This window comes from Trichoderma evansii (assembly GCF_050947405.1).
Source record: "Trichoderma evansii strain SZMC 28006 chromosome Unknown GGI43scaffold_2, whole genome shotgun sequence".
In the NCBI taxonomy this organism is placed as follows: Eukaryota; Fungi; Ascomycota; class Sordariomycetes; order Hypocreales; family Hypocreaceae; genus Trichoderma; species Trichoderma evansii.
Genome location: NW_028145204.1, coordinates 649,513 through 675,778, shown reverse-complemented (window position 1 = coordinate 675,778; position 26,266 = coordinate 649,513). Strand labels below are relative to the sequence as shown.

Here is a 26,266-nt window from a genome sequence, read left to right as displayed (position 1 = left end):
TTACAAAGCAATTTGGCGCAGTGGAAGCGCGCCGGGCTCATAACCCGGAGGTCGCACGATCGAAACGTGCAATTGCTACACACTTGTTTTTTTGTCTGTTTTTTTTTTTCCTGCTTCTCCGAGCATCATGTATCAAAAAAGCTTCGAGGCTCGCTTTGTCCCTTTTTGATTTTTTATCAATTTATTTATTTATCTCGTTCCCTTACATCTATGTTCTCCTCTAAAACATTTTCATGATTCTGTCTCACGCCCTCTCTCTTGTCTTTCATTTGCCATTTCGTGTGACTGATGTACGATAAGCGAAATCTTACTTTTGCATATTCAGCTTGTCTTATACGAACAATGCAACTGACAAGTTCAATTCAAAGCAACATTTATGTCTTATCCTAGAAAGAAATAATTGAAATAGACTTAATTACAAAATATTTCCTTTTTGCGGTATTTTCTCATAGCTTTTTTGTATTCGACGATACTCCAACATCTATAGTGTAGATTCAGGGTAGCAAGAAGATGGCGTGCAGATCCATGTAACGAATACTTCGCGTATGCAGGGGCAGTAGGCGTGACGGAACGTACCCCGTAACCCTCTCTGGCGCAGCAGTTTAAGCTATCTGGCCTTGTTCACCGTCCCACATAAAATCACGTCCATTCGCCCCTCAAGGTTCTGCGAACGCTCCAAACAAACGATTATCAGAAACTTGGCTTCATAGATGCAAGGGTAAGCGAACCGAGGCCTTGCAATCATGAAGTTGGAGTATCTGGTCGTCGGGGTTCTATCCCTGTTGACTCCGTTATCAGCAGCATGGAGTAAAGAAGGTATGGAAGAATCAATGGAAGCTCGTGATCATGGCCGTGTTGGTTGATGTTCCTGGCATGTGGGGAGTTTAATCAATTGACGAATTGGATTTGTGCAGATCGAGAAATCTTTCGAATTCGCGACGAGATTGCCGCTCACGAAGCCGACACTGGCGCTACATTCTACGAGGTCCTCGGCGTGGCGGCGTCTGCCTCCCTGGACGACATCAACAAGGCCTACCGCAAGAAGTCGCGTTCGCTTCACCCCGACAAGGTGAGGCAGCAACTTCGCGCCGATGCCCAAGCAGCCAAGAAGAAGAGCAAGAAGGAGGGTTCCGACTCAGCGGCATCCAAGGGCCCTTCCCAGGGGCAGATCCGCAAAGCCATTAAGGAGGCGTCGGAGCGCCAGGCCCGTCTCTCGCTCATCGCCAACATCCTCCGAGGCCCTGCCCGCGACCGCTACGACCACTTCCTCGCCAATGGCTTCCCTCTGTGGAAGGGCACCGACTACTACTACAACCGATACCGACCTGGCTTGGGAACAGTTCTGGTGGGCGTGTTCATCGTGGGCGGTGGCGCGATCCACTACCTTGCGCTGTACATGAGCTGGAAGCGCCAGAGGGAGTTTGTTGAACGCTATGTCACCTTCGCAAGGAACACTGCTTGGGGCAGCGCCGCGGGCATTCCCGGAGTCGACGCTGCGCCTGCACCTGAGCCTGCCCCCCCTGCCGAAGAGGAAGAAGCCGCGCCTCAGCCGAGGAACAGAAAGGAGAGGCGCATGCAGGAGAAGGAGTCTCGGAAAGAGGATAGCAAGTCTTCTTCCAAGAAGAGCCGCAAGGGCGCGAGCTCCAAGAGTTCGTCGCGAGATGCGTCTTCAGCGCCCGCCCCTACTGGTGCTCGCAAGAGGGTTGTCGCCGAGAATGGAAAGATTCTCGTGGTAGACTCCCAGGGTGACGTCTTTTTGGAGGAAGAGGACGAAGAGGGCAACGTCAATGAGTATCTCTTGGACGTAAGTATCACAAAGATGCATCAAACCAAGCCAGATCAAGTATCCACATGCTAATATCAATCATACAGCCGAATGAACTTCTCCAGCCGACCTTCAGAGATACCGCTGTGGTCCGCGTGCCTGCCTGGATCTTCCAGCTAACAATTGGCCGTTATCTGTCAGGTTCTGCGTCAGGCGAGACCGCAGAGGGTGAAGAAGACTCGGACGTTCCCCAGCACACACCCCCCAGCTCCGAATCTGCTGGCGAGGACTTTGAGCTCCTGGACAAGAGCACAGATTCGCTAAGCAAAGCAAAGTCTGGAAAACCCGTTAAGCGCAAGTCTACCAAGAAGAGGTAGAGGCAATAAAGTGGATGCGGACCTGAGAGTCTGCTGACCATTTCTAGCTATGCTTTTTTGCTAAACGTGAAATGAGATAATGAGTATTTCTGTTTACTTATGTACTTATTTACACTATCATGGAGAAACGGGGGGATGAATGAATATGGGAATCTTGTTAGGTAACATTTCTTAAGCCCAAGGGAAAAGGGGGAGCAAAGGAAGAATAAAGAAAAATAGAGCAAGATTTTAAAGCCACAACTGTCTATTACAGAATTATTAACTGTTTAATTATTCCAACCTTGGTCATTTGTGACATTTATCCCTTCTTATCTATTCATGTCATGATCCCAAAACCCTGAGGTAGCTTGAGAGCAGTACTCTGTAAATCAATCCAATACGTCTTCTCTAAGGTTAAATAAGTTCTGTATAACTTCTTCAGCCTTTGCCCGCAAGGCGTTGTGGTACATGACGTTCGTCTCAAACGTCTTTACGCCTGGAATCAGATTTGCGGTATCCTTGGCAAGGCCATAGTCCACGTACATGTCGTGGATGAACGAGGCCGCATAGACGGGGACTTCGTTCTTACGCAGCTGATCAACGTCATACAGAGCCGGCCAGTCAGTTGCACTAGCGAGCTGCTCGGCGACGGCTCGCAGGGGAATCAGTTCGGGGTAAGTTTCGAAGTGGAAGGGGAAGACCATCTCTCCGGAGAAGAGAATCGGCTGGTCGGATGAGGTAGATGAAGTAATGGAGTCGTTGTTCTTACTGAGCCAGGAGAACTGGGAGAGAGACTGGCCTACACGGTAAGCAGACCAATTAGAAGCACTCCCGGGTCCATCGCAGTAGAGGGCCTCTTGAAGAATAGCGTAGATTAGGTTGGTATCAAACGATGTGAAGCTCTCGAGGGGAGTAAGAGCGGCCCGCGTGAGGAAGCCTAACTGATCGAGAGAAGACTTCAGGTGGAGAAGTATGGCATGGATCTGATCAAAGCCACCGTGAAAACCAAGGGCAATACCGGTGGTTAGTAGACGAGGCACTGTCAAGAAGCCCCCCCCAGGCATGGGAACGCCTTGACTTCCGCCCTCCTTTTCGATATACGTGGCTATCTGGCGCAAAGCCTCAACGTCTTCTGGGAACTTCTTGTAGTACAACTCATTACGCTCAATGGTTTTCCGGAAAGTAGCCTCGTAGACTTGATCAGCGGTTTTTCCAACGGGGGCCAGACCTCCGGTGAGAAAGACCTCGCGCAGGCCATCAGGGTGTAGAGACAGGTACGAGATGGAGACGAAGCCGCCATAAGACTGTCCGAAAATAGACCAACGGGCCTTGTGCTCAGGTAGGCCATCCGTAAGGAGCTTGCGGACTGATTCGCAATCTCGTACAGTGTTATCCTGGCGCATGAGTTTCAGATAGTTGGCTTGGACGTCGACGGCGTTGGGTCCATCGCCACCGGGAAGGCGAGCAAGCATTGCCGTGGAGACTGGTGTGCTCAAACCAACGCCACGATGGTCGAGGTAAAGCACCTGGTAGCCGCGAGACACTGCCGGCCGGGTCAGCGGGTGGTCTTGAGGCTCTCGGTTTCCAAAGCCCGGGCCGCCCTCGAGGAATACGAGCCATGGCTTGGGAGAGGGAGGCTCGTCTGGAGGGAAGACGGGAGTTTCATGCTTGGTTGCGCTGCGGCCGAAGAGAGTGATGGAGCCAGCAGACGGATTGGAGTAGTCCAGGGGCACTTGGAAGAAGTGCTCGGTGACGAGAAGCTGGCCAGGGATGATGTGGCTCTTGCTGCGAAGCAGCTTGGCCGCGGGGATGGCGAATCGTTGGAGGACCATGGCGACGAGCAAGTTTTATATGCTGATGCTACTGCGCAAGATTTGTTTTCTATTTAATTTTCTCCGCTTCGTATAAAGTAGAAGAGGGGCAGATATTTACACGGCACGGCTGTACAATAATGTGAGCTTCAGCTCGGTGCTTCGACGTATTAATGGCCGATGCAAGGCGGAGGGGCTTATGAAGCCAGCTTGATCACCCCGCCAAAGGCAATGTAGAGGCAGCGAAAGGTACTTACAGCGTTAAAATGCCTCTGAAGGGCGAGAAGTTTGTGCTTTTACTCTATTGTGAAATCCCGAGACAAAGATGGCTTATCAAGACCAGGTATACTTGCCAATTCGGCTCTCTGATAGCATTATCTGAGTTGGGGCTGGGCCTGGGGTATGGAGGGGATAGGCGTTAGTGGTACGCAGGTATGTCATTGGCAGGACTACGTAGCACTACTCGCCTGTGCCGCTGGTGTGGCTTGATGCGGCTCAAGCAGATCGACATTTGTGTAGCTTAAAGTAAAGCTGGAACTCTTTCTTAATTACTGCTACTTGACGCCTGATTTTGAATATTGATACTGCTGCCATTGGGTAGGTGGTATTCCGTAGGGCCTAGTCTGGCTCTAGACGAGCCCGGAAAGGCGCATTAATCACGATGGTGCTCCCACTGATGGGTCTCTCCCGACTCAGATAAGGTGCTACATGCATGCTAGAATCGGATGATTACAGCGTGAGAGGGCCTCGGATCGTAGCATCCTGCACCCGAACTTGACTGCTGACCTGCCTATACCATTAGGCCCTGCCTGCTATTACGGAGCGAGGCCAGAAACACATGCATGGCACTCTTCCCGTATACTGCTAGCACTAGCTATGCCGCTACCTACCTGCAGGTAGAAATCTAGGTGACGTAATACTAGATTCACCAAGGCGTCTTCAGGCTATGCCCATCACTCCATCGAATCGCGATACACCGGCAGCTGCTAATTGTTTTTGAGGCAGTAGAGTACAAGATACTTGGGCAGATCTCCGCTGACGAATCTTGACACGACCTTGCACTTTCTGCACACCCGGAATCGGCCCGCCCGTGCCCCACTTTTGCCTGTTAAAACTCCCTCCATCGCCGCACGACTCTTTTCTCCCTTCTTCCCGTTTTCCCGATTTCTGCCTTTTCATCTCCTTGCCGTGGCCAAGTCTTGACAACTTGAGCCATCCGGAATGGCATATTTTCATCTTACCCAGACCGTAGCGGACGCATTCAACGCGCTTGCGGACGAGGTGCAGATTCTGTCGGATCGCAAGACGATACTGGAGCATAAGCTGCGTTTTGCGCATGAACAGGTAAGCTTCCAGAAGAGCCTCTTCTTCCTCGAATTTTTTTTTATCATATTCCCTTCTCCCCTGTACAAATGCATACCCCTTGCATTTACCGGTGCACCTATTCAAATTGGCCCGGATCTGTCTTTCGGGACACGCAACATGATGAGATATCTTAGCTCTAGATCAAGAGCAGCCAATGCTGCTGAGATTGACAACCTTTTTATCACTGATCTGCACTGTCCTTCCCTTTTTCCTTCATTGTCTTGTTCAAGGGCCCAAAACACATTCTGAGTCAAAATTGTCTTGTGTACTCTGTGACTAACGCGACTCTACCTAAATAGTTCCAGTATTTGGCCGATAAATATGCGCCAGCTACACCAGAAATAGAAGAAACTATAGCAAAGCTGCAGCTTCCAGCGCAGACTACTGTCGATGATACTTTGCCTGTGCCTCTTCCTAAGCATCGAACTCCGCAGTCACAGGCCCAGGTTGCCCTCATCATTCGTGACGGACGCCGCGCTGCGAACAAACTGGTTGCCTCGCTAGGTGAAGCCAGTAAAACCACAGCATCTTCCAGAGATACGATGTCTCAACCCTCCCATGTAGAAACCTCCATGTCGACAACTGCTTTGGAACAAGACTTTACAGTTGAAGATAAGACAGGCAAAAAAGGCAAATTGCAGTGCCCCTTTGCTAAGGATGCTGCTGCTAATGGGAACAAAGAACCGAAGCCTGAAACCGGCCCGGACTTGACTCCAAATCACTCTGAAGACCCTGTTTGTGTTGCCATGTGCGAAGAAGAGACGTTTCAGCAAGACGCCGTAAACGAGCCTCAGTCCAGCAAATGCCCTATCCGATTTTTAGAGTCTCCACAGGAGATTGCTCAATACGTTGAAGTTCACAAAAGTGAAATTCCTCGAAGTCACGAAATCTGTGTGCGGAGATACCAGGGTAACGAGCAGCAGATTAGGAAACTGGATGCAAAGTATGGAAATATTGTGAACATGATTGAAGACCTAAGCCATCTCCACAAGCCGATGTTGCCCGGAGACGAGGAGCGCACACGCCGTCACAGCAATACCTCGAAAAATTCAAACGACCGAGTGGAGAGCTGGGCACATGCTGTTAGCGCAAGCACAGACCCAGAGGTCCCCGCTGAACCACCAGTGGACATCGACGAAGACCGGCAAAGCCATTTTGACCGCCCACTGAAAGAAGTCCGAGTTGGGGAATCACCAAGCCGTCCATGGGGTATCTCTGTGCCAACATACAAACAGCCCAGGGACGAGCCCATGTCGCCGCCTCCTGCCCCTGTACGGATGCCGAGCCCTGTACGGAACATGGAGACACCGGCGAAGCCAGCAGGGAAATGCCCTTTTGACCACACAGCAATGAAGCAGCCTGGTTTTGCTGGATTGAACATTGCGTCCTCGCCCGAAGTCCAGGTTAAGAAAGATACTGTTCCCAATACCCAAGATCAAATGCCTTTTACACCTACAACGAAGCCCCAGGAGAATCATGCTACCCCTGAGAACCGCACCTTTATACCACAACCTACCTTTATCAACCCAGAGTTATCGAAAGCTCTGAATGGCCCTCAGATGATTTTTACCGGCCCTGTTTTTATCGGATATCCAATGGAGCAAGCCATCCAATTCATGAATCAGTACCAGAATCAGAACCAACGGACTTGATGAGACGGGCTTTTAAAGCTTATGTTCCATTTTCTCTAACCCATTTTCTATTACTTGACGTTTCAAGTTTATGAAGGATATTTGCTTCAGCGACCATGATGTTTTATTTTAAAGATTTTACTCTGTTTTACTAGAGTTTCTATATTCTTTTTACAGCGGTGGCGTTATGACTTTCTTCTCATTTCTTTGAGGATAGTGAGAGATTACACAGAATCAGGGCTTTTTTTTTAACTGGCTTTTAGCGAGTTTTTCTTTTCCGCCGTATGATTTTACTGAGTCTGCGGATTTGTTTTATTACGACATGATAGCGAGCGGACTTCGATTTATCGGATTTGGGGTATTACGGGATATTGCTCCAACAAGCTATAGCATAGAATGGAATGAAAGCTATTAGCCATATTGATTGACATTTATATTGTCTTTATGAAAATCTTTAGCATGAAATACGCTTTGTGAATGCACCATATCTAAAAGATAACAATTCTTATTCTATCCCAACAGCCGCGTGTATAAATCCTAAAGTAAAATCATAAAAAAAAAAAACCAGTCATGACGTTTACCTCAAGCCCGTAATAATGTCTAGTCTTTATTTAACTTTGTCGTTTTCGCATTATCATCATCATCCTCATACGCATCACCCCAGCCGTCATCCACCTGGTTGTCCCATAGGGAAACATCATCATCGCCCATCGCATGAGCTGCATCCTCGGGATCTAGGAGCGTGTCTTCCGTGTCCTCGTAGCCGCCCTCGCCCTCCTCGGCGGCGTTGATGCCGGCTTCGTCGCGGGCGAGCTCCGCGGCACGGGCCATGGTGCGGCGATAGATGATGATGCCGGCAGCTGCGCCGATCGCCCCGCCGATGATCATGCTAGCGTAGTTGATCATTTTGTCGTGGGTGGTCATTTTGTCGCCTTGTTCGGCGATGATGGCAAGGCGACTGCCGATGAAGATGTGAATGAGAAGTTTAGGTCTAGAACAAGTTGAGAGATCTGTTAGTAAAAGTAAAGCTCACAGTTTTATGAAAGAAAGGGGGTTTCTCTTACGTTGACAGCGCCGTAGAAATAACAAAAGACAGAGGCGATATGCTCGGGATGGTAGCAAGGAAGCCATTGCTCAAGCTGAAAGGCAAAGGACAGAACCTAATGCCCGTCAAGTAGAGAATTCCATCCCGACGCAGAACCTGGCCCAGCGCAACGAAGCGATGATCGTTGCCAATCAGCCTGTTGACCTGGCCGCTCAGCACCGTCCGGCAGGCCATAAAGGCAGCCAAGCTACCAATAACGCATGCCGAGGCAGCAATGGGCCAGCCCATGGGGAACCCGTAGACGAAGCCCGCAATGGTATTGGCCGTCGAGTAGCCCACGATGGGGGGCACCGAAGTGACGAAGATGAGCATGAAGGCGATGAGCCAGCCGCCGGGGATCTCGCGCCAGGTCTTGGACACCGTCGCCAGCCATCGGAAGAAGGCCTCCGAGTACAGTATGGAGAGGATGATGAACGTCCAGCCGATTAGGATGACGAGGATAACCAGGCCGCGGTACAAGGGCGAGAGCTTCCAAAACGTCGCAATCATCTTCTGGCTCCATTTGAGATACGTATCCCACTGGTTGTGCATCCAATCCCGCGCATCAGATGACATCTGCCGTGATCGCGAGACATTGCCTGACAGACGACGGCTTGCGTCTCTGCCGGAGCGAGACCATTGCTGTGGATGGGGGAATCGGGTTTCTGAGGAGGAAAGAGGAGGTGTGGTGGGTGATGAGGAGTCAGAAGAGACGCTGTCGCTCCTTGCGTCCTGATATCCGCCCGCCATTATTGCTTATTGTTCCTTTTTTTTCTTTATATGTCCGTCGTTGTAGTTGGTAGTCGTTGACCTAGAAGTCGAGGGAGATACAGCTGGATGGAGAGAAGGCAGGTTTGTCGCAAGAACTGTAGTCGTATAATCCGCAAAGGCACTCGATATTAAACAATACGACGAAAAGAATATCGAAACAAGAAAGAAGAGGAGAAAAAGGCTGTTCTCTCAAACGACTAGCACTCCATTCCGTATCCAATCAATGCTTGTATTATTTCGTAAAAAAGACCGGAACCCTATTTGTTATTGTAGGCGGATCGCTCGGTCGATGTCGACACTCTCGGGATATTCCCACGAGCTTGAAAAATCGTCTGCAGTCGGTGCAGATCAAGCTTAAAAAGATAAGTCAATTAGGATCAATTAAGAATGGGTCCAGTCAAAGATTAAGAAGACGAATGAAATCGTGGCAGGGAAGCAAAAACGGCCAACGCAGCGACACAAACACGGAGACAAAGAAAGCTGCGAGTTATCGGAGGCGAAATGTCTCGGATAAGGCCATATCCTCGTCATCCTCCGCCGTGGCGGTGTCGCCTGATAAGAAGGTATCTCAGGGCCAATATTGTATGGGTCGGTACTTGTACCTGAGGCGTAGCCCTCACAAAAGGTACAGTCGGGGCAGGCACAGGCACTAAAACTTACGTCAGACTCCGCAGACCTTAAGAACCCAATTAGAAGCTCGCTTTGCGAAACGTTTCTGTCGCTTCATGCACTCCGAATATAGGAGTATATGTAGCGTTTAGATGGCTTGAGTCTCTTGCTCCTTATTTTTGTGACTGAAGGGATGTTGTAATCCATGCCGGCCAATTCGTGTACTCTGTTACTAAATGGAGACATCTTCCAAAGCCCAGTAAAAGCTAACAAACGAATGTTGGTATATACTTCATATAAGTCACCACTTACAACAGTCAAACGGGCTATGTGCGTCATTGAGTAGAATAGTTGAAGTTGTCTTGAGATAGCGTCTACCTAACATTACGACTCCTCCCCCAATGGGGAGCTCTTTGCTTAATTTCGCTACATAATCTCAAGTCTTTGCCTTTTTTTGTATCATTTTTGATCTTTTACTTCTTTAGGCTCCGCTTGGTCACCGGCGGCTAGGACCCTTGGGAGGCTCCCTGACCAGCATCCTGACTTTGCCGTCGCCAATCTCAACGCCTTGGCTGAGAATGTCGACAGTAGATTTCTCTTCGTCAGTTCCATCCCTTGCTAGTGACTTGTCCCAGCTGCCGGCGTCCACCCCCAAGATGCCGCCCATGCTGTTGCGGTCTCCTGGTACGGAGAATTCTCGGTACGCATATCGCCACTCATTCAAGAATGCTCGGATCGCTTTTCCTACTTTATCCTTGCCATTCTTGCTGTGGTGGCCGGTGCCGGTGATGGCGTAAACAGGCCGGTTTCCCTTTTCATTCTCCAGGAGGACTTTCTCCAGGTACTCTACAGCCTCTTCTGGATGAAGGCCGTGGAGGTCGACGTACACTTCAGAGACAGCGTCTAGATTCTTGTTTCGCTCTTCGTATAATTCACGAGCCGCCTCCCTGTGAGCCTTTCTCATCAGGTCGTTTTCGCTCTGGCCGCGGAGACTAAGAGCCTTGGCAGCCCGCGCATCGTTGCGATTCCATGCTTGTGCAGCGCTGGCAGTATGGTTAGAAACATAGCCTGACGATGATTATGATTGAAAACATACCTCTGTAAAAACTTATTCCTCAGGCCACCATGTTTAATAGCCTCCTGGCGGGCCTTGAGATATGCTTTGTTGGCCCGTTCTCCAGTTTCAAGCCAGGGAACATGCTTTGGGCTAGGTATCGCCAGAGCTGCAGCGCTATGTTCGCCATCTCTGCCGACGGCGCCGTTACCATTGGTAACAGGCTTGCGCACATCAAGTCTAGGGGATGCAGGTGGATTCATCTTGACGATGTCGGCCAAAGAGCTGGGGGTGCCGTTCTCTTTGTGACCGTGGCCGCCACGTTTGCCATGATGCTTCTTCCCTTGCTTTGCGATAGCCGCGCCAAGGGATGGGAAAGCCTCGTTGTCATCAAGGGCGGGAGCAGCTGTATAGTTTTCTTTCAGCTGGTGTCGGCTTCCGGGTCGTGATCGAGGGCGTGGGCTCTCAGCCCGCAGGGACCGCATTCCTGGCGATGAAGCAAAGTTGGGACTACCTGAATAGCCTCCATGATGGTCTGAATCGCCATGTAAAGAGGGAAATGAATTCATATCCTGGAGCATCAAGCTGCTATGACTCCTAGTAGGAGTGTTAGAGCCGCTTTCCAGAGACATTTTGCTTACGAGCTTGGACGGGTCGTGCGAGAAGATGCATGTCTCGCCGGCCAAGCAGTTACCCATAACCCAATATCTAAGTTGAAGATATTAGCAGGCTATACTACACTAATAAAATGCCACAACCGGGGTTACTCAATAGACTTACTTGCAAAGGTGGTTACTAAGGTCGTGGCTGAACCTGCAGTCTGCGCGCAGACACTGTCCAGTAGACATGTAGAATTTGCAGATAACACCTGCTTTTTGGTTCACTGGGGTAGATGGACGTCCCTCTGCAGATATAGACTTGCCAATGAGGACATTTTTGGGCTCATCGAGCCGGACGCCGCCGTCTTGTTGAATCTCCATCATGGATGTAATAGTAGCACTCAAATCATAGTTGTGTGCCGCAAGAGCAGATTCTATCTCTTCGTCTGTTCTTGTATGTCCAAGGATTGACCTGAGCATATCGTAAGGAGACATGTCGATTTGCTGCGAGGACATTGACGAAAACTCTGGAGCGGCGGCATTGAGGCTCTTGGTAGTCCCCACAGACGAGGAGAGGCTGATGGTATCATCATTGACGAGCCAGTCGACATTCTCGATCTGGTACTCTCCAAGAATTTCAGTGGCGGGGGTGGGGTCGCTAGCGAACTCATATGCATTGAGATTTGGACTATGGGGAATCACAGGGGTCGCAAAAGCCAGCCGAGGCGAGGCTCGAGGCGAGCCGAAGGGAGAGGCTGTAACCGATTTGGTCCTGCCAAAGGTGGCGGGGATATAGCCGGGCGGCGCGAGGGGACTGACAGCCAGGCGAGGCGAGCCTGATAACGGCGTTCCCCCCCTCCACGAAGCCGGCGATGGTCGTCGCAGGATGGTCTGACGGATGGGAGGCGGTGACGTGGAGGTGCCTCCGCATTCACGCCATCTCCACATGACATCGAGGATGGCATTCTCCAGAGACGAGCCAACCATGTTGGTTTCCTTTTTGAATAGCTCTTCTATTTTATCGGTTTTATCCTCATCTTCGAGCGCGGGGTCCTGCAAGATGGGCAGGCACATCTCGTAGTGCTCGTCTAACACCATGATTGCGGGTGGTCGGGTCTGATAACGCAGACCAGCGCAGATGTTAAGGCGAGAACTAAGTTGGCGAGTGGTATATTCCGTAGAAATCGAGATAAAGGCAAGACTGGGAAAGTCTAACGCTTGCGCCTTGATCTATTGCAATATGATATTTCGTAAAGTGTCGGATAGTTGTAAGACGGTAGACGAAGAAGAGAAGAGAGGTGGATGGTTTAAGCTTTGGAAATTGTGGTGGATAAATAAAAGAGAGAAGCAACAAAGGCAAGCGGTAAGCAGAGTACAAAGAACGAGTGCCTAAGTAGAGTTGTACCGTTAGTTTGTGTTTGGCAAAAGACGCTTTCATGAAGCTCTCCAGCTACCTAAGATTCAAGCTAGGGGGAGCAGCCACGGCCTGGTGCCACAAGCACTTACAGTTTGGGAAGCTATTGGCAAGATAACGATGACGACGACGGTAACTCAAACGATATCGTAGACAGGCAGCAAAGATGAAACGAAGAAAAGCCGGACAAGGAAGGACAAGAACCCAAGAGCGCGCGTGGACGACGGTGAAGAAAGGGCGGAGAGGAGGCAGACGACGAAAGCTTACATTGCGCCGCAAACCCCGCCAGCTTTCAGAAGTGTAGGATTCAAGAGAGGTGCTGAGAGGAGTGTTTCAGAGGTGCACCGCACTCGCTCCGTCGACGGGCGAACAGTGATTTCGAAAGGTTGCCCTCCTCCAGAAGGCCCTGCACCGGTGAAGGCAGAGGAGATGCGAAGTCGAAGGGACAGAGGCGGCTCTGACGCTGGGAGGACGAGACTCGCGACAGGTCGTGGTGGAGGCGAAATAGCCCCTGCGGCGGCCCAGTAATAAACCCCTAATGGCTGCCCGGCCATTTGGGCACCTGGAGGCGGAGGGGAAGTGGGCGGTACCTGGACGGGATGAGGCGCTGCAGGCTGGATGGAGGTACCACGTACAGTTGGGCAACAACTCCAAGAGAGCCGCAAATGGCGTGCTTATTGGCCTTTGCTCGCCTGCTATGAGAGGCGCTGTTGGTACATACATTTAGTGTTTTCATCGTTGAATTTGGTTGTACCGGTCTCTATCTGTCTAGATCTCTCTTTCTCTCTACATGGATCTCAAGGGGGTTGTCAATTGATTGGCACATGGACTACGAAGCAGTCTAGAACTAACTGACTAGCACCGCACAGCGGCCAACGGGAGCATAGAGAGCTGCGCTGAGACGGGCGCTAGCGATCCATCCTTTTTGTAGCGGGCAGAGCTCCTTAGCAGCGCACTCCAGTGCCTTTAGTGCCGAGTCCAGTTTCCTCTCCGGGCTGCTGGTGCTGGTGCTGTTGCAACATGCTTAGTGGTGACGTGGTCAGCGAGTGGGCAAACGCAGATAATCACTCCTGCTAGGGTGGGCGTGATTATCGACAGCTGTGCTTTGCAGCCCATCAGGCATTGCATCTACACTCTAACCAGGGACAAGGAGTGTTTGTTTGGCACACCATCTTCCCATTCGGGTTACTAATTGCTAGTGCCAATATGCCTTCACCTCAACAACTTTCCCCCTGGACGCTTTGTCTGAAACCCTCCGATAAGATGCAACACTGCTGCGTCGAGTCTTGTCTTACACACGGGCAGCTTAACATCCGGATCAACTTGGGTGGTTAACGAATCCTGCGAAATGATCCATAATGAGGTACAGCAAGTGCTTTGTGCAGATGGCTCCCGTACCCAGCCCAAGTGTGCTATTACTCCAAGTCTCTGCTTCGTACTTATGCTAAATACCACTAACTCCGGCATCTTACCCTTGCAGTGGTGTTTGGTATTCACCGTCGTTTTTGAACGAGCAGCTTGAATCCTATCCCCAATGCTGCCTTACAAGAAAAGCAGGGAGAAGAGGGGCAAAAGGGTGTCAGCATTGATTCCATCAGCGCCCTCTCAATACCACTATCGTGCAATTAGGTATTGCTCGACTCGTGGAAACAGCCTGAAAGTTTCCGCATCCAGCAGCTTATCGTGAATGCATGCCAGGATGTGCTTCTGCTTACAAACGATCACAATCGAAAAGTAGGGGGGGATCCCCAGATGAAAAACCGTCCCGCAGAGAGCCCCGCAAAGGGCACGCTTTTTGCTGCATACCCCATATATCATCTACTCGTAGTACAGATATTACTAGAAGCACAGATATTACTGGCAGTACAGGAACTCCGTAGTATGCCAATCATCCATATCAATTTATAGCCGTAAATCATAAAGGAGCTGTCTAGCTTATGTTGTACATATACGATATCCATCAAGGTATCTCATCATCATCATCACCCCCAAAGCCAAAACTGAACCCCTCTGCCTTCTCTTCATCTCGTCCTACTGCAGCATCCCATTTCCTCTTCTTGCCACTCTTCTTATCAGCTAATTCAAGTGCTCTCTCCAAAACATCTGGATAATCCTGTTTGAGTCTTTCCGTAAAAAGCCCAAATGGATCTTCGACATCTCTGGAGAAGCCAGATACCTGGTCGGGCTTATCCCTCAAGAATGACAGCACTTCAGAGACAAGATTGAGACCGGGGGACTGAGGGACAAAGTTTTGCGTCAGCGCAATGCCCTTTTCGATGTTCACTACCAGATGCCACCATCCGCTGGGGACGTGAAGGATCTCTCCGGCATTGCATATGCCCTCAACGCATTCAGGCATCTGTCTTGCCTCCTTGTGAAACGTAAGAAGCCACTCGGCAATGCTTAGCGGACTAGTCACCTCGCTGCTGTCCTCAGACACATAAACACCAGGGACTTCAGCTGTTGGAGGAAACATGATCCAGTACTTGGCCCCCTGTATCACGGCGTTCCAGGCGCTTGTGCCATTGGGATCCTTGTGGAAAGTAGAGCCGCTTCGTTCAGGTCCTATGATCAGCCACCTGTGAGCTGGCCGCTCATCTCCCAAAACCTCAAAGAGATCTGGTCCAAAGCAGTCAGGCCGCCAATACGCAGCATCTTCTGAGTGCCCTACTACGAGCCCCATCTTTTCAGCAAACTTTCGATCAAACAAGTACAGTGGGCTTTCGTCTTTGTTCCTGTTCATATACTCGCAATATTGTGAAAAAGTCCAGTCAACTGCTTCAGCACGAAACTCGACTTCAGCGTACTTTTTAAGCAGCGAATCGATGGTCCACTGGGAGTAGACCGGCCATTCTTGTATGCAGTTTGTCAAGACAAAGGGCTGCTCAGTCCATCTCTCGGAGTATTCTTCGTACGTGAGATTCTCAAATCGGCGAATTTCATTTGCCTTTGGTATCCTGGAGACAAAGTTTGCTAGATCGATATTGCTACAGGCGAAAGGTCGATGCAGAACATCAGAGAAGACATTGCTGCAGTCAACTTTGGCTTCGTCTTCACGAGGAAGCCCAATGACAGTCGACCTCCATGAGCCCCGCCAGTTTATAGATGGGCTGCTAGTTGACTGAGACCTGAAGCATGATGCAGGTCAGCCCATGTCACATGTGTTTGATGTTGCAACTTGAGTACTAAGTATTGGTGGATAGGTATATACTGCATTTATATGCACTACTTGGCACAAATTCTTTACAAGGTTTCCCACCAGGGGCAAGGAAGAGATTGAGAGTATTAGAGTAAAGCCATCGCATCATTGGTAACATGCTCAACCAGCCACTTGGCTACCATCAGGAAGCTGGCCATGTAGTTGCATGCTTCATGCAGGGATATGCAGGGGCTCATCTCCCTCACATGCACTTTGGGCTCAACATGCGTACTCGAATGGCTAAACTTAAAAAAAAAAAAAAAACAGGAAGAAAGCAACATGAAAACTCACCGGAGATACAAGGCTTTCCATAGCTCCTCAGAGTGGCAGAAAGCATATAGGAATTTGCACGTGGATCCGAGATTCAGCAAGGATTGTTTGTCGACACCCTCAAGAACAACAGCGAGGAGTTCATCAGGCAGACACGCCCATGTGCCGATGCTTCTGCGGGCGTTTGGCCCCTTGGCGAGATACTGATTTCCCAGGGGCTTGACACCAAGAGGGTGAGTTGGAATTGAGTCAGAGTGGCTGACACTAGTTGAGTCACTGGACTGGTGACTCTTATGTGAAACTGCAGAAGGCATGATGCTATTCGCGTCGACTCATCGATCGTCCACTAAGATCTGAGGAGGATTTAGGTTTGTTTGAGAGTATCGCCTTTAGGCAAGTTCCGAAGTAACGGAATTAAGGTATGAGTTGGCCTAGGCCGTGTAAGTGGAAGGGGGGATATACTGTCTAATAAGGGCAAAAGTAAAGCCAAAAGTAAAGCCACAAGCAAAAAAAATTTGGTTGTTAGCAGCTAGCCAGGGTAAAACATGGCTCGTATAGTATTGATGAAGTTAGATATTGTTAGTGACATCTTTTTTTTTTTTTTTTTTTTTTTTTTTTCCCTCCCTCCGCGTCTGTCCAATGACCGTTGGCAGTATTGGATGATAGGCGCTGCTCCGTAAAATGGGGCGAAGCGTGCTGCAAGCCTGTGCGAGGATCCGCCACAATGTGCTGCTGGCAGCGCTAAGGACGCTGGGCTCTAGGCTGCATGTAATGCTCCAGAGGAAAAAAAAAAAATTCCACTGGCTTGAGGTACCCTAACCGTGTGCCCCACCACGCAACCCCGAACTGATTGGCCACAAGCGGCTGGGAGAGAAAAAAAAAAGCAAGTCCACATCGCCCCTCAGTTCACTTTTTTCTCTCTCCTCAACCTTCTCAAGGCATACAAATATATCATCACGATTTTTTTCCTAGGTTCTTTTTGTTCTCGCATTTATCGAGAACTTCGAATCTAGACGACTACTTTTCAGTTTATCACACACCCGCAGCCTTCTCTCGACAGAAGACTGCCTTTTTTGCTCCCACCCCGCCCAACTTTTTTTTCATAATTTCTAGATCGAGCTGCGCTTGATCTAGATTCTTTTCTTCTTCTTCAACCGCAATCATGGCTGACAAGGGACTCGAGGATGTCCCCGAGGGTAAGTCAAACCCCAAGATCTGCGCCATATCTGGCTGCTGAGCGCCGTGTCGAAAATTTCATGAGGACTTTGCTTGTGCGCGCAAAGCGGTCGCGGCGTTTTGACCCCACGATACCCAAATCTGGGCCTCCTATTATTACTGCCCCGCCCTGATTCTTCAGTTTGCTGACTGCGGTTGCGTTTACAGGACAGATCGAGTCCAACTACGATGAGACTGTCGACTCCTTCGACGACATGAACCTCAAGTCTGAGCTCCTCCGTGGTGGTGAGTGCTGTCCCTCTTCCACGCCTTCTACGAAGCGATTCAACCACAAAAAAAAGGGGGAAAGGCAATGTCTAACAGCGACCAGTTTACGCCTACGGTTTTGAGCGTCCCTCTGCTATTCAGCAGCGTGCTATCATGCCTGTTATCAAGGGCCACGACGTCATTGCTCAGGCCCAGTCCGGTACTGGCAAGACCGCTACTTTCTCCATCTCCGTTCTCCAGAAGATCGACCCTGCTGTCAAGCAGTGCCAGGCTCTGATCCTCGCCCCTACCCGTGAGCTGGCCCAGCAGATCCAGAAGGTCGTTGTCGCTATCGGCGACTTCATGAACGTTGAGTGCCACGCCTGCATTGGTGGCACCAGCGTCCGTGATGACATGAAGGCCCTCCAGGACGGCCCTCAGGTCGTTGTCGGTACCCCCGGCCGTGTCCACGACATGATCCAGCGTCGCTTCCTCAAGACCGACGCCATGAAGATGTTCGTCCTCGACGAGGCCGACGAGATGCTTTCTGTAAGGAATACCCATGAGCCAAAATTCGCCATTATGTGTGTAGCTTCAGTTTCACTAACACGTCTTCTCCCTGATAGCGTGGTTTCACCGACCAGATCTACGACATCTTCCAGCTCCTTCCCCAGTCCACCCAGGTTGTCCTGCTGTCCGCCACCATGCCCCAGGACGTCCTTGAGGTCACCACCCGATTCATGCGTGACCCCGTTCGTATCCTTGTCAAGAAGGACGAACTGACCCTGGAAGGTATCAAGCAGTTCTACATTGCTGTTGAGAAGGAGGAGTGGAAGCTCGACACCCTGTCCGATCTCTACGAGACCGTCACCATCACCCAGGCCGTTATCTTCTGCAACACCCGCAGAAAGGTCGACTGGCTGACTGACAAGCTGACTGCCCGTGACTTCACCGTCTCTGCCATGCACGGTGACATGGACCAGGCTCAGCGTGACCTGATTATGAAGGAGTTCCGATCCGGTTCTTCTCGTGTCCTGATCGCCACTGACCTTTTGGCCCGTGGTATCGATGTCCAGCAGGTTTCCCTGGTCATCAACTACGATCTCCCCGCCAACCGGGAGAACTACATCCACCGTATCGGTCGTGGTGGTCGTTTCGGCCGAAAGGGTGTTGCCATCAACTTCGTCACCGCTGACGACGTCCGCATGATGCGTGAGATTGAACAATTCTACAGCACCCAGATCGAGGAAATGCCCATGAACGTTGCCGACCTGATCTAAGCAATATTTCCCCATCATATCCAAGTTTTTTCACCCGCTTCGGGCTACCCTTGTCGGTATCGCGTAGCCCTGTTTATGGTAGTTAAGGCATTCGTGGGAGGGAAATCGTTCCAAAAAGGTGTTTTTTGAACCTAGCTGCTGATAGATTCACGTTTCTAGAGGGGGCCATCCGAGACGGCATTTGAAAAAGCCGCTTCTCAAAAGGGGGAGGTGACTTGCAAGGGAAAAAAAGGGGGGCAGTATTGGCTGCGTGACGAAGGCTCAGGAAGTCCTTTGCACCTTAATGATATGAAGGTGCGGCGGGCAACCAAAAGTAATGCAATGATTCTCTTTTTTCTTAATACCTTGTTCTCGTCGCCTCTTTGTGTCTGTATCTAGGAGTCGCTATCATGATGATGTACGGTTTTTCAAAAGTAAAATTTGAACTTTATATGCGTGTTCCGTATAAGCGTAATGAATGAGATATGTGATGTTGGTCTATTCCACGTGTGAGCGTGTATTGAGCAGGTAGAAGTAGGTTTATACCATGCTGTCGCCCACTACGATTCCCAGTCTTTACGTAGCTTTCTATTCGGAGATGCTGGTAGAAACTGTATTCATACTGCCCAGTACAGCCCAAGATGACGATGATTACACATCAAACAACCGAGACAAGTAATCACTTTGCAAGTCATTTATCTACCACACAACACAAGATAGAAAGCAAGAGATCAAAATGCATCAAGATGTACAACATCAGTGTGTATATATGTCCAATATATATTGCTATCGTCGAATCCAGTTACGACCATCAAAAGATTCCGCTCAATTTGCCTGCCTGCCTCTTTCCAAAAAGAGAAATAATACAACAAAAAACGCCCCAAGTGGTATATATGTGTGGTAAATTAAGTACACTCTGGTTCCTTGAAAACCCCCGTAGTAAAAAAAAAAATTCCATCATTCTTGACAAGGAGGAAAAAGCTCATCTTGCTTCGAACCTATATTTTGGCCCGCTTCATCAAAAAAGGGAAAAACAAAAGAAAGTAGTAGAAAAGAAAAGGGAATAAGCTATATGATCATCACAATTTTGGAGATTTCTCTTTTGGTTTTTGGTTTTTTTTTTTAAAAGCATCACCTTACATGGCCTGTCCGTATGATGCAGGGCCTGCGGCGTATGCGCCAGGGATGGGCACAGCATCATATGTTGGCTCGTGTGCGGCAACAGGGCCGTGCTCTTGAACGTTTTCTGACGGTGGCTCATGAGAAGACGAGCCAAATGGCAACGGCGGTGCTGCCTGTGTCAGAGGGCTCTGAGCCTTGGGCGTAGCCGAAGGAGCCTTGACAGGGGGAGCTTGCAGCTTGAACGCAGCTGGAGGTGGCGCGAACACTGACGGAGGCTCGGCGATAACCTGGACACCAGGGGTAAAGGTGCTCTTCTCGTTGATGCTGGAGAGGCTGCCAAAGCTGGCCGGAGCGTGGCGAGGCGACAAGGCGTACTGGCTCAGGGCGGGCGACTTGGGCGGGAACATGGCAGGGGTCATGGGAGCACCTCCAAAGCTGGGAGAGCGAGGGAAGCCAGGAGTGTTGGGGGCGGACTGCGAGCGAAGCTGGGCGAGGTAGAGGTCGGAACGAGCTCGGTCTCGGACGTCCATGGACTTGTGCAGGCGGCGCTTGGAGTAGTATCGGTAGAAGACGATGCTGTAGAGCAGGATGCTGATGACCTCGATGACGACCTCGATGATGATGCAGATGAGGGACCAGTTCTGGAGACGGCAGACCAAGCTGTACTTGACCTTGTCGGAGAAGACGACAGATCGGGTGTTTTGGACACAGGACCATCCCCACATATCCTTGTTGTTGCCGTTGTTCTTGGAGTTGGAGAAGACGGCGGCTGCGAGGACCCAGAGAATCAAACTGACGACGAACTACATTTGTATTAGCTCATGGTTGTGGTAAAAATTGAATGAAGCTTTAGCTTACCCATCCAACAGCAAACATGGTGTAGTACGTGCCGACCTTTTCAGCGCGGCGATGTCCTCCGCGGCAGTAGGCGACAAAGACCACGACAGAGATTCCGAGAGAGAGACAAGCCATGGAGAGAACGAGCTTCTGCGCCCAGGGATCGGTTCCATTGGCCCAGGAAGGCATTGCGCTCTGCGAAGGGAGGTTCTTAGTGGCGTTGAAAATGGCGAAAGACGAGGAAAGCATGGCGAGGATGATGAGAGAGCAGCTGAAGTGGACGCTTCGGAGGGCAAACTTGGCCATACGAACGCGGACCTTGTGTTTCTGTTGAAGCAGTGTTAGTTAAAGATGCGTGTTCTCCAGAGAGTAGAATGCCAGACTTACCAGATCTCTGGCCTGCTCCTTTTCGGTCTCAAGTTCACGCTTCTCCAGGCTCGCCTCCTCGCGGAACGTAGGGCTGAGAATGTGCATCGTCCTGGCTGGCGTGCCGGGCACCTTCATGGCGCTCTTGAGAGGAGACTTTGGCGGCATGGGGATCGATTCCCGGTTGGAATTGCTGCCAATATAGCCAAAGCCGACATCGCTGGGCTGGGACTCTGAGGCTTGAGGGTTGATGGGGTCGGCAAAAGGTGAGATCTTGTCATCGTCGACTGGAGAGTGGACGGATGTGGCTTCGGCGAAGCGAGGCGTCCGCGGAACCTTCAGTGAGCTCTCTGACGATGAGCTTGAAGAAGTTCCTGTGCGGTTGTGTGTGAGGTTGAGAGCGGCGGGCCGCTTCTTCTCATTAAAGTTGAAGCCTGTAAGCTCTGGCGTGTTAATGACTGCGGCTTCTGGTGCTGCTATCTCTGGCTGCGGCATCGTCTCCTGCGTCAGTGAGGACGGACCTTGGTTGTCCATGTTGGACACTAAGAGCTACAGCTCTGGAGTTTTCTTTTTAATATTTTATTTGTTTGGGTTGGGAGGGCAATGAGGGAGGGTAAATTATGTGCGGGCTTGATCGTGTAAGTCGAACTTTTTCGAGCCAGTCGATTGCAGTAGGCCTCGTAACGAAATAAATCCACACAGTGATATAGCAAAAAGCAAAGCAGATTAATATCGAAACCGAAAAAGAAAGACAAGATACAGTAAATCACTGTTGAATAGTGTGACGAGACCAGCTATCGAGGAAGCAAGAGAAGAACTCCAGAAGCGCTACGTGGAAGTGGGAGCGCAAGAGTTTTGAGGAGGACTGGCGGCTGGGCGAGAGAAGAGATGCAAGAAGCTCATTCGACCACGACGAGGCGCCGGAGCCAAAAGAAGGAAATTCAATAGCGAGATGGAGAATGCTGGAAGCGCAGAAGCGGAATTTCTCCCTCTGGGATTGGAGGAGGAGGGGTGTCGATTTAGCAGACGACGAATCCTATCAACGGGCGGCTCTCTCTCGTGCTGCTGCGTGCATACGGGAGGGATTCAATGCTAAATGGTACTGGAGATGGGACGAGAAAAAGGGCGATCTGATAGGCGATTGGAGGAGGGTGTGATGCCGCCCAGAGGGTGTATGCGGCTAGCCGCCGGGCGAGAAAAAACGACGACAGGCAAGCTGAGATGCAGATTGGCTCAATATGGACGGGGTATTGCAGATTGGCGCTTCAATGGGCGGGTCTGGTCTGTACGTGCCCTTGCTGCTCAGCAGATTGGCGAGTAAGTGCAGAGCAATACTCGTATGTTATTCTGCTTGTATATATATGAAATATAGAGTTGAGAGTCGGGGTGAATGAGGAGGAGGTGTGAGATGAAAAGCAACGACAGAAGCGAGTCGGCAAATACAGACGCAGAATCTACCTACGCAAGCAAGGCTATTACATCCGGGGCACTATTATCTCACTCAGGACCTTAAACCGCCCACGAGCCGAGCGGAGGGCGCACCATCAACCAACAGCACGCATCGGTCCCCATTCATCAGCTCTCTGTTTTTCTTGCTTGCCGGTCTTAGTTCTCTTCTGCCCTTGCGAGAGCGGGCGCGGCCCCGGAAGTGGCTGGTGGTTGGACGTCAAAAGAGGCAGCACAATAGCCAACTAGCACCGCGACTTACACTAAAAAGTCAGCAACCCTTGCTAGATCGCTTTTTGCCCTTCATTTCCAGTTGCCATCATCATCTTATCCTGACCTGAATCTCTCTTCCTAGCTTCCGGGCCTCTTCACTATCGTCCAAGAAATAAAAAATTACACGCCCAGATGGAGTCTCTTCCTCTGCTTCTCCGCCCTTCAACTTGCCTTGCCGCCGGGCCTGTTCGATATCTCGAGTGACGACGGCAAACCACGCGCTCTGATTGGCCACACGCAAGGGACTCCCGGCGGGCCTTTTTAGGGCCTTGCTTGGGCCGGGGGGGCTGTCTTGTGGCTGCATTTATTGCCCTGCATCCAATGAGAATGCAGAGTGCTGTGATGGGCGGCAAGCCACCGCAGCTGGTCGGCGGCAATGAGCTCTTTGGGATTCGTCCCTGCTTGCCATGCGAACAGAGGTCCCGCCCTTTTTTCCTTTCGCTAATGGTGGTTGCTGAGTTTGCCTATCTGCTGGTAGTACTCCGTACCAGTACGAGAATCAAGTTTCTTCCCTTTGACAGCGACACTGTTGCTATTTTAAACACAAAAGGTCGAGCGCCGCCAATGCACTTCAGCAGCCGCGCGCGGAAGGCCATCACAACCACATGCCATACCCCCTCCCGGACCTGCGTCTTTTTCTGCGAAGATCATCAGTCGATGCTTTTATCTTCCCTATTTCTTTCATTCCTTTTTATCCCCGATTAACCTCCGCAGAGTTCCACAGCTTCTTTTGAACCGAAATCGCTAGCACTAACACATGTCGTGGCGTTAGGAATCCCAGTAAGCCCGTCAGCAGACGCTGACTTTTTTTTCCTTCTCCGCTAATACCTTCTCGTGCGCACTTCCGGGATTCTGGTTATGCTATCCGGGGCGGTATAACGCATTTGTCCGTCTGCCGTGTTTTGTCAATGAATGCATTTGCCAGTTTATTAATCTTATTAATCTACGTGTGTATGTGTAAGCTGCATAATATACGACTTCTTTGTAGGTGGGCTATTGGTTTATTAGGTAGTAAAGAGAGGTTACATGTGTTGGTGATGGGGGCCGACTTTGCGTGCTTGACGGATATCAAATGTGGAGTTGCAATATGCGAACAGGCTGATTCATGTCCGCGTCCATGTTCTTTTTCACGTGTATGAACGCTTTCTATGCTTGATATCGGCATCTGTGCTACGGTACATACTAAATATGCCCACAAAGGCTTCTTGCCAAGCACAAGGCTATCAATCCTAGCGGTGGAATATCTCTGCATTGGTGTGCCATCCTCGTCATCATCGCAATGCACTCATTATGTACTTCGTACGTACCTGCGGCCGTTATCACAAAGTAGACCGACGCCCTAGACAGTAGTGTCAGGAACATGTTCTACCTTAAAAATCCTTCAGCCTTTTGTCTCTCTGTTGGGGGCCACGTCTTTGCCTTATGCCACTCCGCCTACCGGGAATCACACACACTGCAGTCTACTAGCAGCAACAGGCACGTCATGTGCTAGGCACTGCATCGCATCCGTGGGGTACATCGGGTAAATAGAAGACGGATAATAAACTCATTCATTGTCATATACTAGCGGCAGCATTAAAGCCTCTGTAGAATGTAACCGCATAGTCTACAACCGTGGCCTGAAGGCGATGGTCCTGCTGGTCGGCATTGATTTGTCCCGAGCAGCTGGTAGACAAGGTTGTCTTGCTTTAGTCTCCGACATCTCATTGATGATAGCCTTTGGAGGTGTAAGCAAAGTGTCAACAAGTAATTTGGAGTTTATAGGCTTTGCGACGTTAGTTTAGCTGCTTGCCTGAATGGAAACACAATGCGAGATACCTAACCATACTCGGTTCATAAAGCGATTTGGAGGCTTTATTATATATGACAAATATTCTCATCCAAAGAGGCGTAGATTATATGATAGTTTTTGGGTTAGAATTAAGTAACACAATTACCAAAATATCTGTACTCTTATAAAACATTGTGGTGTACATATCACCAATACGAAATCTCAAATATCCAATCTCTAAGAAGAAGCTGCATTTAATCAGAGCTCCTTTGGTAGCAATTAAGAAACCCAGTGGTTGATATGACATCTTTAGTACACCGGGGCAATGTGACTAGCAAAATTGCTATATATAAAAATTGATTACAGTATCCAGCATTCTAGTAACGCTCAAGATATCAATCTCCAGCAACCTATACCCAGATGTAACTCTCTGCGACTCCTCACCGTCTTCCTCTACTATTTTCTCCTTGTCCTCCCTAGTTAACGCCGCTCTATACCGTATTCCTTTTTCTTTTTCTTTTTCTTTTTCCATTTTTCTTTTTCTTTTCTCCTTTTTCTTTTTTGTTAATCATTCAACTACAAGATTAGGGATTCAGAATACTCATTTCTTGCGTATATTTTTTCATCATCGTATGCATGAGCGCTCACATTAATCGCTAGGGGAAAAGCTCCAAGTCATTGCCATAACTATGATAGCACACATCAAGGCATAGTCGTTTAACTTCATCTTCATATTTTTTTCTAATTCTATTTCCAACTTTTGTTTTTGCTCAATTTTTTTTTTTCTTCATCGAAATATTCTTTCATCTTTTGAGGAATAATGCCAATTGACTTTTATGCGTTATACTAGCAGCACCCGCCAGGCTACCAAGAGAACAAGTATAGCTGCTCAAAGAGGGGCTTACCAAATCTATACCTGTGGAGGGGCAATAATCCTTATCAGTTTATCAACCCAAACCCGGTTTAGCGTAAGAGTCATCCAGCTGCACACGATGAATTTTGACCACTCGACAGCGAAATGGGTGCTTGTGCAAACCTCCGCAATTTTATAGTGACAAAAACCTTGTAGGCTTTTGCCATTCTCTCCACATCTTCGATAAACATCCTTTGTTTTCTTTCCAGTCACATATTTAGAGCCCTGTAGCTCCTCGACTGCCCGAAAGAAAACAATCCCTATACCCTCTGGAGAATCACCCCCGAGTCCCTAAGAATTGTCAGAGACTGCCCCGCCTAGCCACCATGTCTGACGATCCGAAATACGACGATATCCAGTCCGACTCTGACTCTGGAGAGTCCATCGACGCCCAGGACAACATCGTCGAAGAAAAGGCCCTCAAGCCGGCCCTCAAGAAGTCCAACCCCGTCATCCCCGACAAGACGGTCGCAAAGCCCCCGCTGCCCCCACAGACCGATCCCAAGGATCTCGATGTTTCCATCCTGACGCCTCTCACCCCCGAGATTATTGCTCGACAAGCCACCATCAACATCGGTACCATTGGTCATGTCGCTCACGGAAAGTCCACCGTCGTCAAGGCCATTTCCGGTGTCCAGACAGTTCGATTCAAGAACGAGCTGATCCGTAACATTACCATCAAGCTGGGTTACGCCAACGCCAAGATCTACCAGTGTGATAACGCTGCCTGCCCTCGTCCTGGTTGCTACCGAAGCTACGGCAGTGAGAAGGAGGTTGACCCTCCTTGTGAGAGAGATGGCTGTAGTGGCACATACCGTCTGTTGCGACACGTTTCGTACGTCCACCATTCTCCCCTTTCTCGGGGGGCGGACGGGGGGGGGGCGGCGCGCCGCGCCGGGCGCGGAGGGCGCGTGGGGGGGGCGGGGGTG

General features: G+C 50.0%; 9 protein-coding genes and 1 non-coding gene across 10 annotated transcripts in view; 5 read left to right on the top strand and 5 right to left on the bottom strand.

Moving 5' to 3' along the window:
* Positions 1-6: 6 nt before the first annotated feature.
* GGI43DRAFT_t34 lies at positions 7-78 on the top strand. Its single transcript has one exon. It is a non-coding gene; the product is annotated as a tRNA-Met (tRNA).
* A 426-nt stretch (positions 79-504) lies between these two features.
* GGI43DRAFT_144419 (uncharacterized protein) lies at positions 505-2,326 on the top strand. The gene is made up of 3 exons (XM_083199329.1): positions 505-816; positions 915-1,804; positions 1,873-2,326. Exons 1-3 carry the CDS (start codon positions 744-746, stop codon positions 2,140-2,142), a joined length of 1,233 nt encoding a protein of 410 aa, XP_083064758.1. The 5' UTR covers positions 505-743; the 3' UTR covers positions 2,143-2,326.
* On the bottom strand, positions 2,327-4,475 carry GGI43DRAFT_144480 (Alpha/Beta hydrolase protein). Its single transcript, XM_083199331.1, has 2 exons — positions 4,190-4,475; positions 2,327-4,062 (listed from the first exon to the last, which is right to left on the bottom strand). The coding sequence occupies exon 2, from the start codon at positions 3,951-3,953 to the stop codon at positions 2,511-2,513; it is 1,443 nt and encodes a 480-aa protein (XP_083064757.1). The 5' UTR covers positions 3,954-4,062; positions 4,190-4,475; the 3' UTR covers positions 2,327-2,510.
* A 24-nt stretch (positions 4,476-4,499) lies between these two features.
* GGI43DRAFT_144535 (uncharacterized protein) lies at positions 4,500-7,239 on the top strand. The gene is made up of 4 exons (XM_083199332.1): positions 4,500-4,668; positions 4,735-4,840; positions 4,941-5,276; positions 5,597-7,239. Exons 3-4 carry the CDS (start codon positions 5,154-5,156, stop codon positions 6,947-6,949), a joined length of 1,476 nt encoding a protein of 491 aa, XP_083064756.1. The 5' UTR covers positions 4,500-4,668; positions 4,735-4,840; positions 4,941-5,153; the 3' UTR covers positions 6,950-7,239.
* Positions 7,239-8,980, bottom strand: GGI43DRAFT_144428 (TVP38/TMEM64 family protein). The gene is made up of 2 exons (XM_083199330.1): positions 7,993-8,980; positions 7,239-7,919 (listed from the first exon to the last, which is right to left on the bottom strand). The coding sequence occupies exons 1-2, from the start codon at positions 8,760-8,762 to the stop codon at positions 7,529-7,531; spliced, it is 1,161 nt and encodes a 386-aa protein (XP_083064755.1). The 5' UTR covers positions 8,763-8,980; the 3' UTR covers positions 7,239-7,528.
* Positions 8,981-9,730: 750 nt separating this feature from the next.
* GGI43DRAFT_392799 (uncharacterized protein) lies at positions 9,731-12,434 on the bottom strand. The gene is made up of 3 exons (XM_083204596.1): positions 11,227-12,434; positions 10,489-11,154; positions 9,731-10,435 (listed from the first exon to the last, which is right to left on the bottom strand). The coding sequence occupies exons 1-3, from the start codon at positions 12,141-12,143 to the stop codon at positions 9,889-9,891; spliced, it is 2,130 nt and encodes a 709-aa protein (XP_083064754.1). The 5' UTR covers positions 12,144-12,434; the 3' UTR covers positions 9,731-9,888.
* Positions 12,435-14,274: 1,840 nt separating this feature from the next.
* On the bottom strand, positions 14,275-16,497 carry GGI43DRAFT_392797 ([Histone H3]-lysine-36 demethylase). The gene is made up of 2 exons (XM_083204595.1): positions 15,950-16,497; positions 14,275-15,587 (listed from the first exon to the last, which is right to left on the bottom strand). Exons 1-2 carry the CDS (start codon positions 16,240-16,242, stop codon positions 14,420-14,422), a joined length of 1,461 nt encoding a protein of 486 aa, XP_083064753.1. The 5' UTR covers positions 16,243-16,497; the 3' UTR covers positions 14,275-14,419.
* A 265-nt stretch (positions 16,498-16,762) lies between these two features.
* On the top strand, positions 16,763-18,630 carry GGI43DRAFT_429445 (P-loop containing nucleoside triphosphate hydrolase protein; the record flags this gene model as incomplete). Its single annotated transcript, XM_083209117.1, has 4 exons — positions 16,763-17,124; positions 17,312-17,389; positions 17,475-17,899; positions 17,977-18,630. Exons 1-4 carry the CDS (start codon positions 17,091-17,093, stop codon positions 18,628-18,630), a joined length of 1,191 nt encoding a protein of 396 aa, XP_083064752.1. The 5' UTR covers positions 16,763-17,090.
* Positions 18,631-19,745: 1,115 nt separating this feature from the next.
* On the bottom strand, positions 19,746-21,468 carry GGI43DRAFT_379309 (uncharacterized protein; the record flags this gene model as incomplete). Its single annotated transcript, XM_083202820.1, has 3 exons — positions 19,746-20,534; positions 20,590-20,895; positions 20,956-21,468. The coding sequence occupies 3 exons, from the start codon at positions 21,466-21,468 to the stop codon at positions 19,746-19,748; spliced, it is 1,608 nt and encodes a 535-aa protein (XP_083064751.1).
* A 3,975-nt stretch (positions 21,469-25,443) lies between these two features.
* Positions 25,444-26,266, top strand: part of GGI43DRAFT_392782 (translation initiation factor eIF2 subunit gamma) — a 2,524-nt gene continuing 1,701 nt past the window's right edge. Inside the window, exon 1 of the mRNA XM_083204594.1 lies at positions 25,444-26,172. Coding sequence (XP_083064750.1) covers positions 25,664-26,172 — 509 coding nt within the window. The 5' untranslated portion in view covers positions 25,444-25,663. The remainder of the gene's footprint in view (positions 26,173-26,266) is intronic.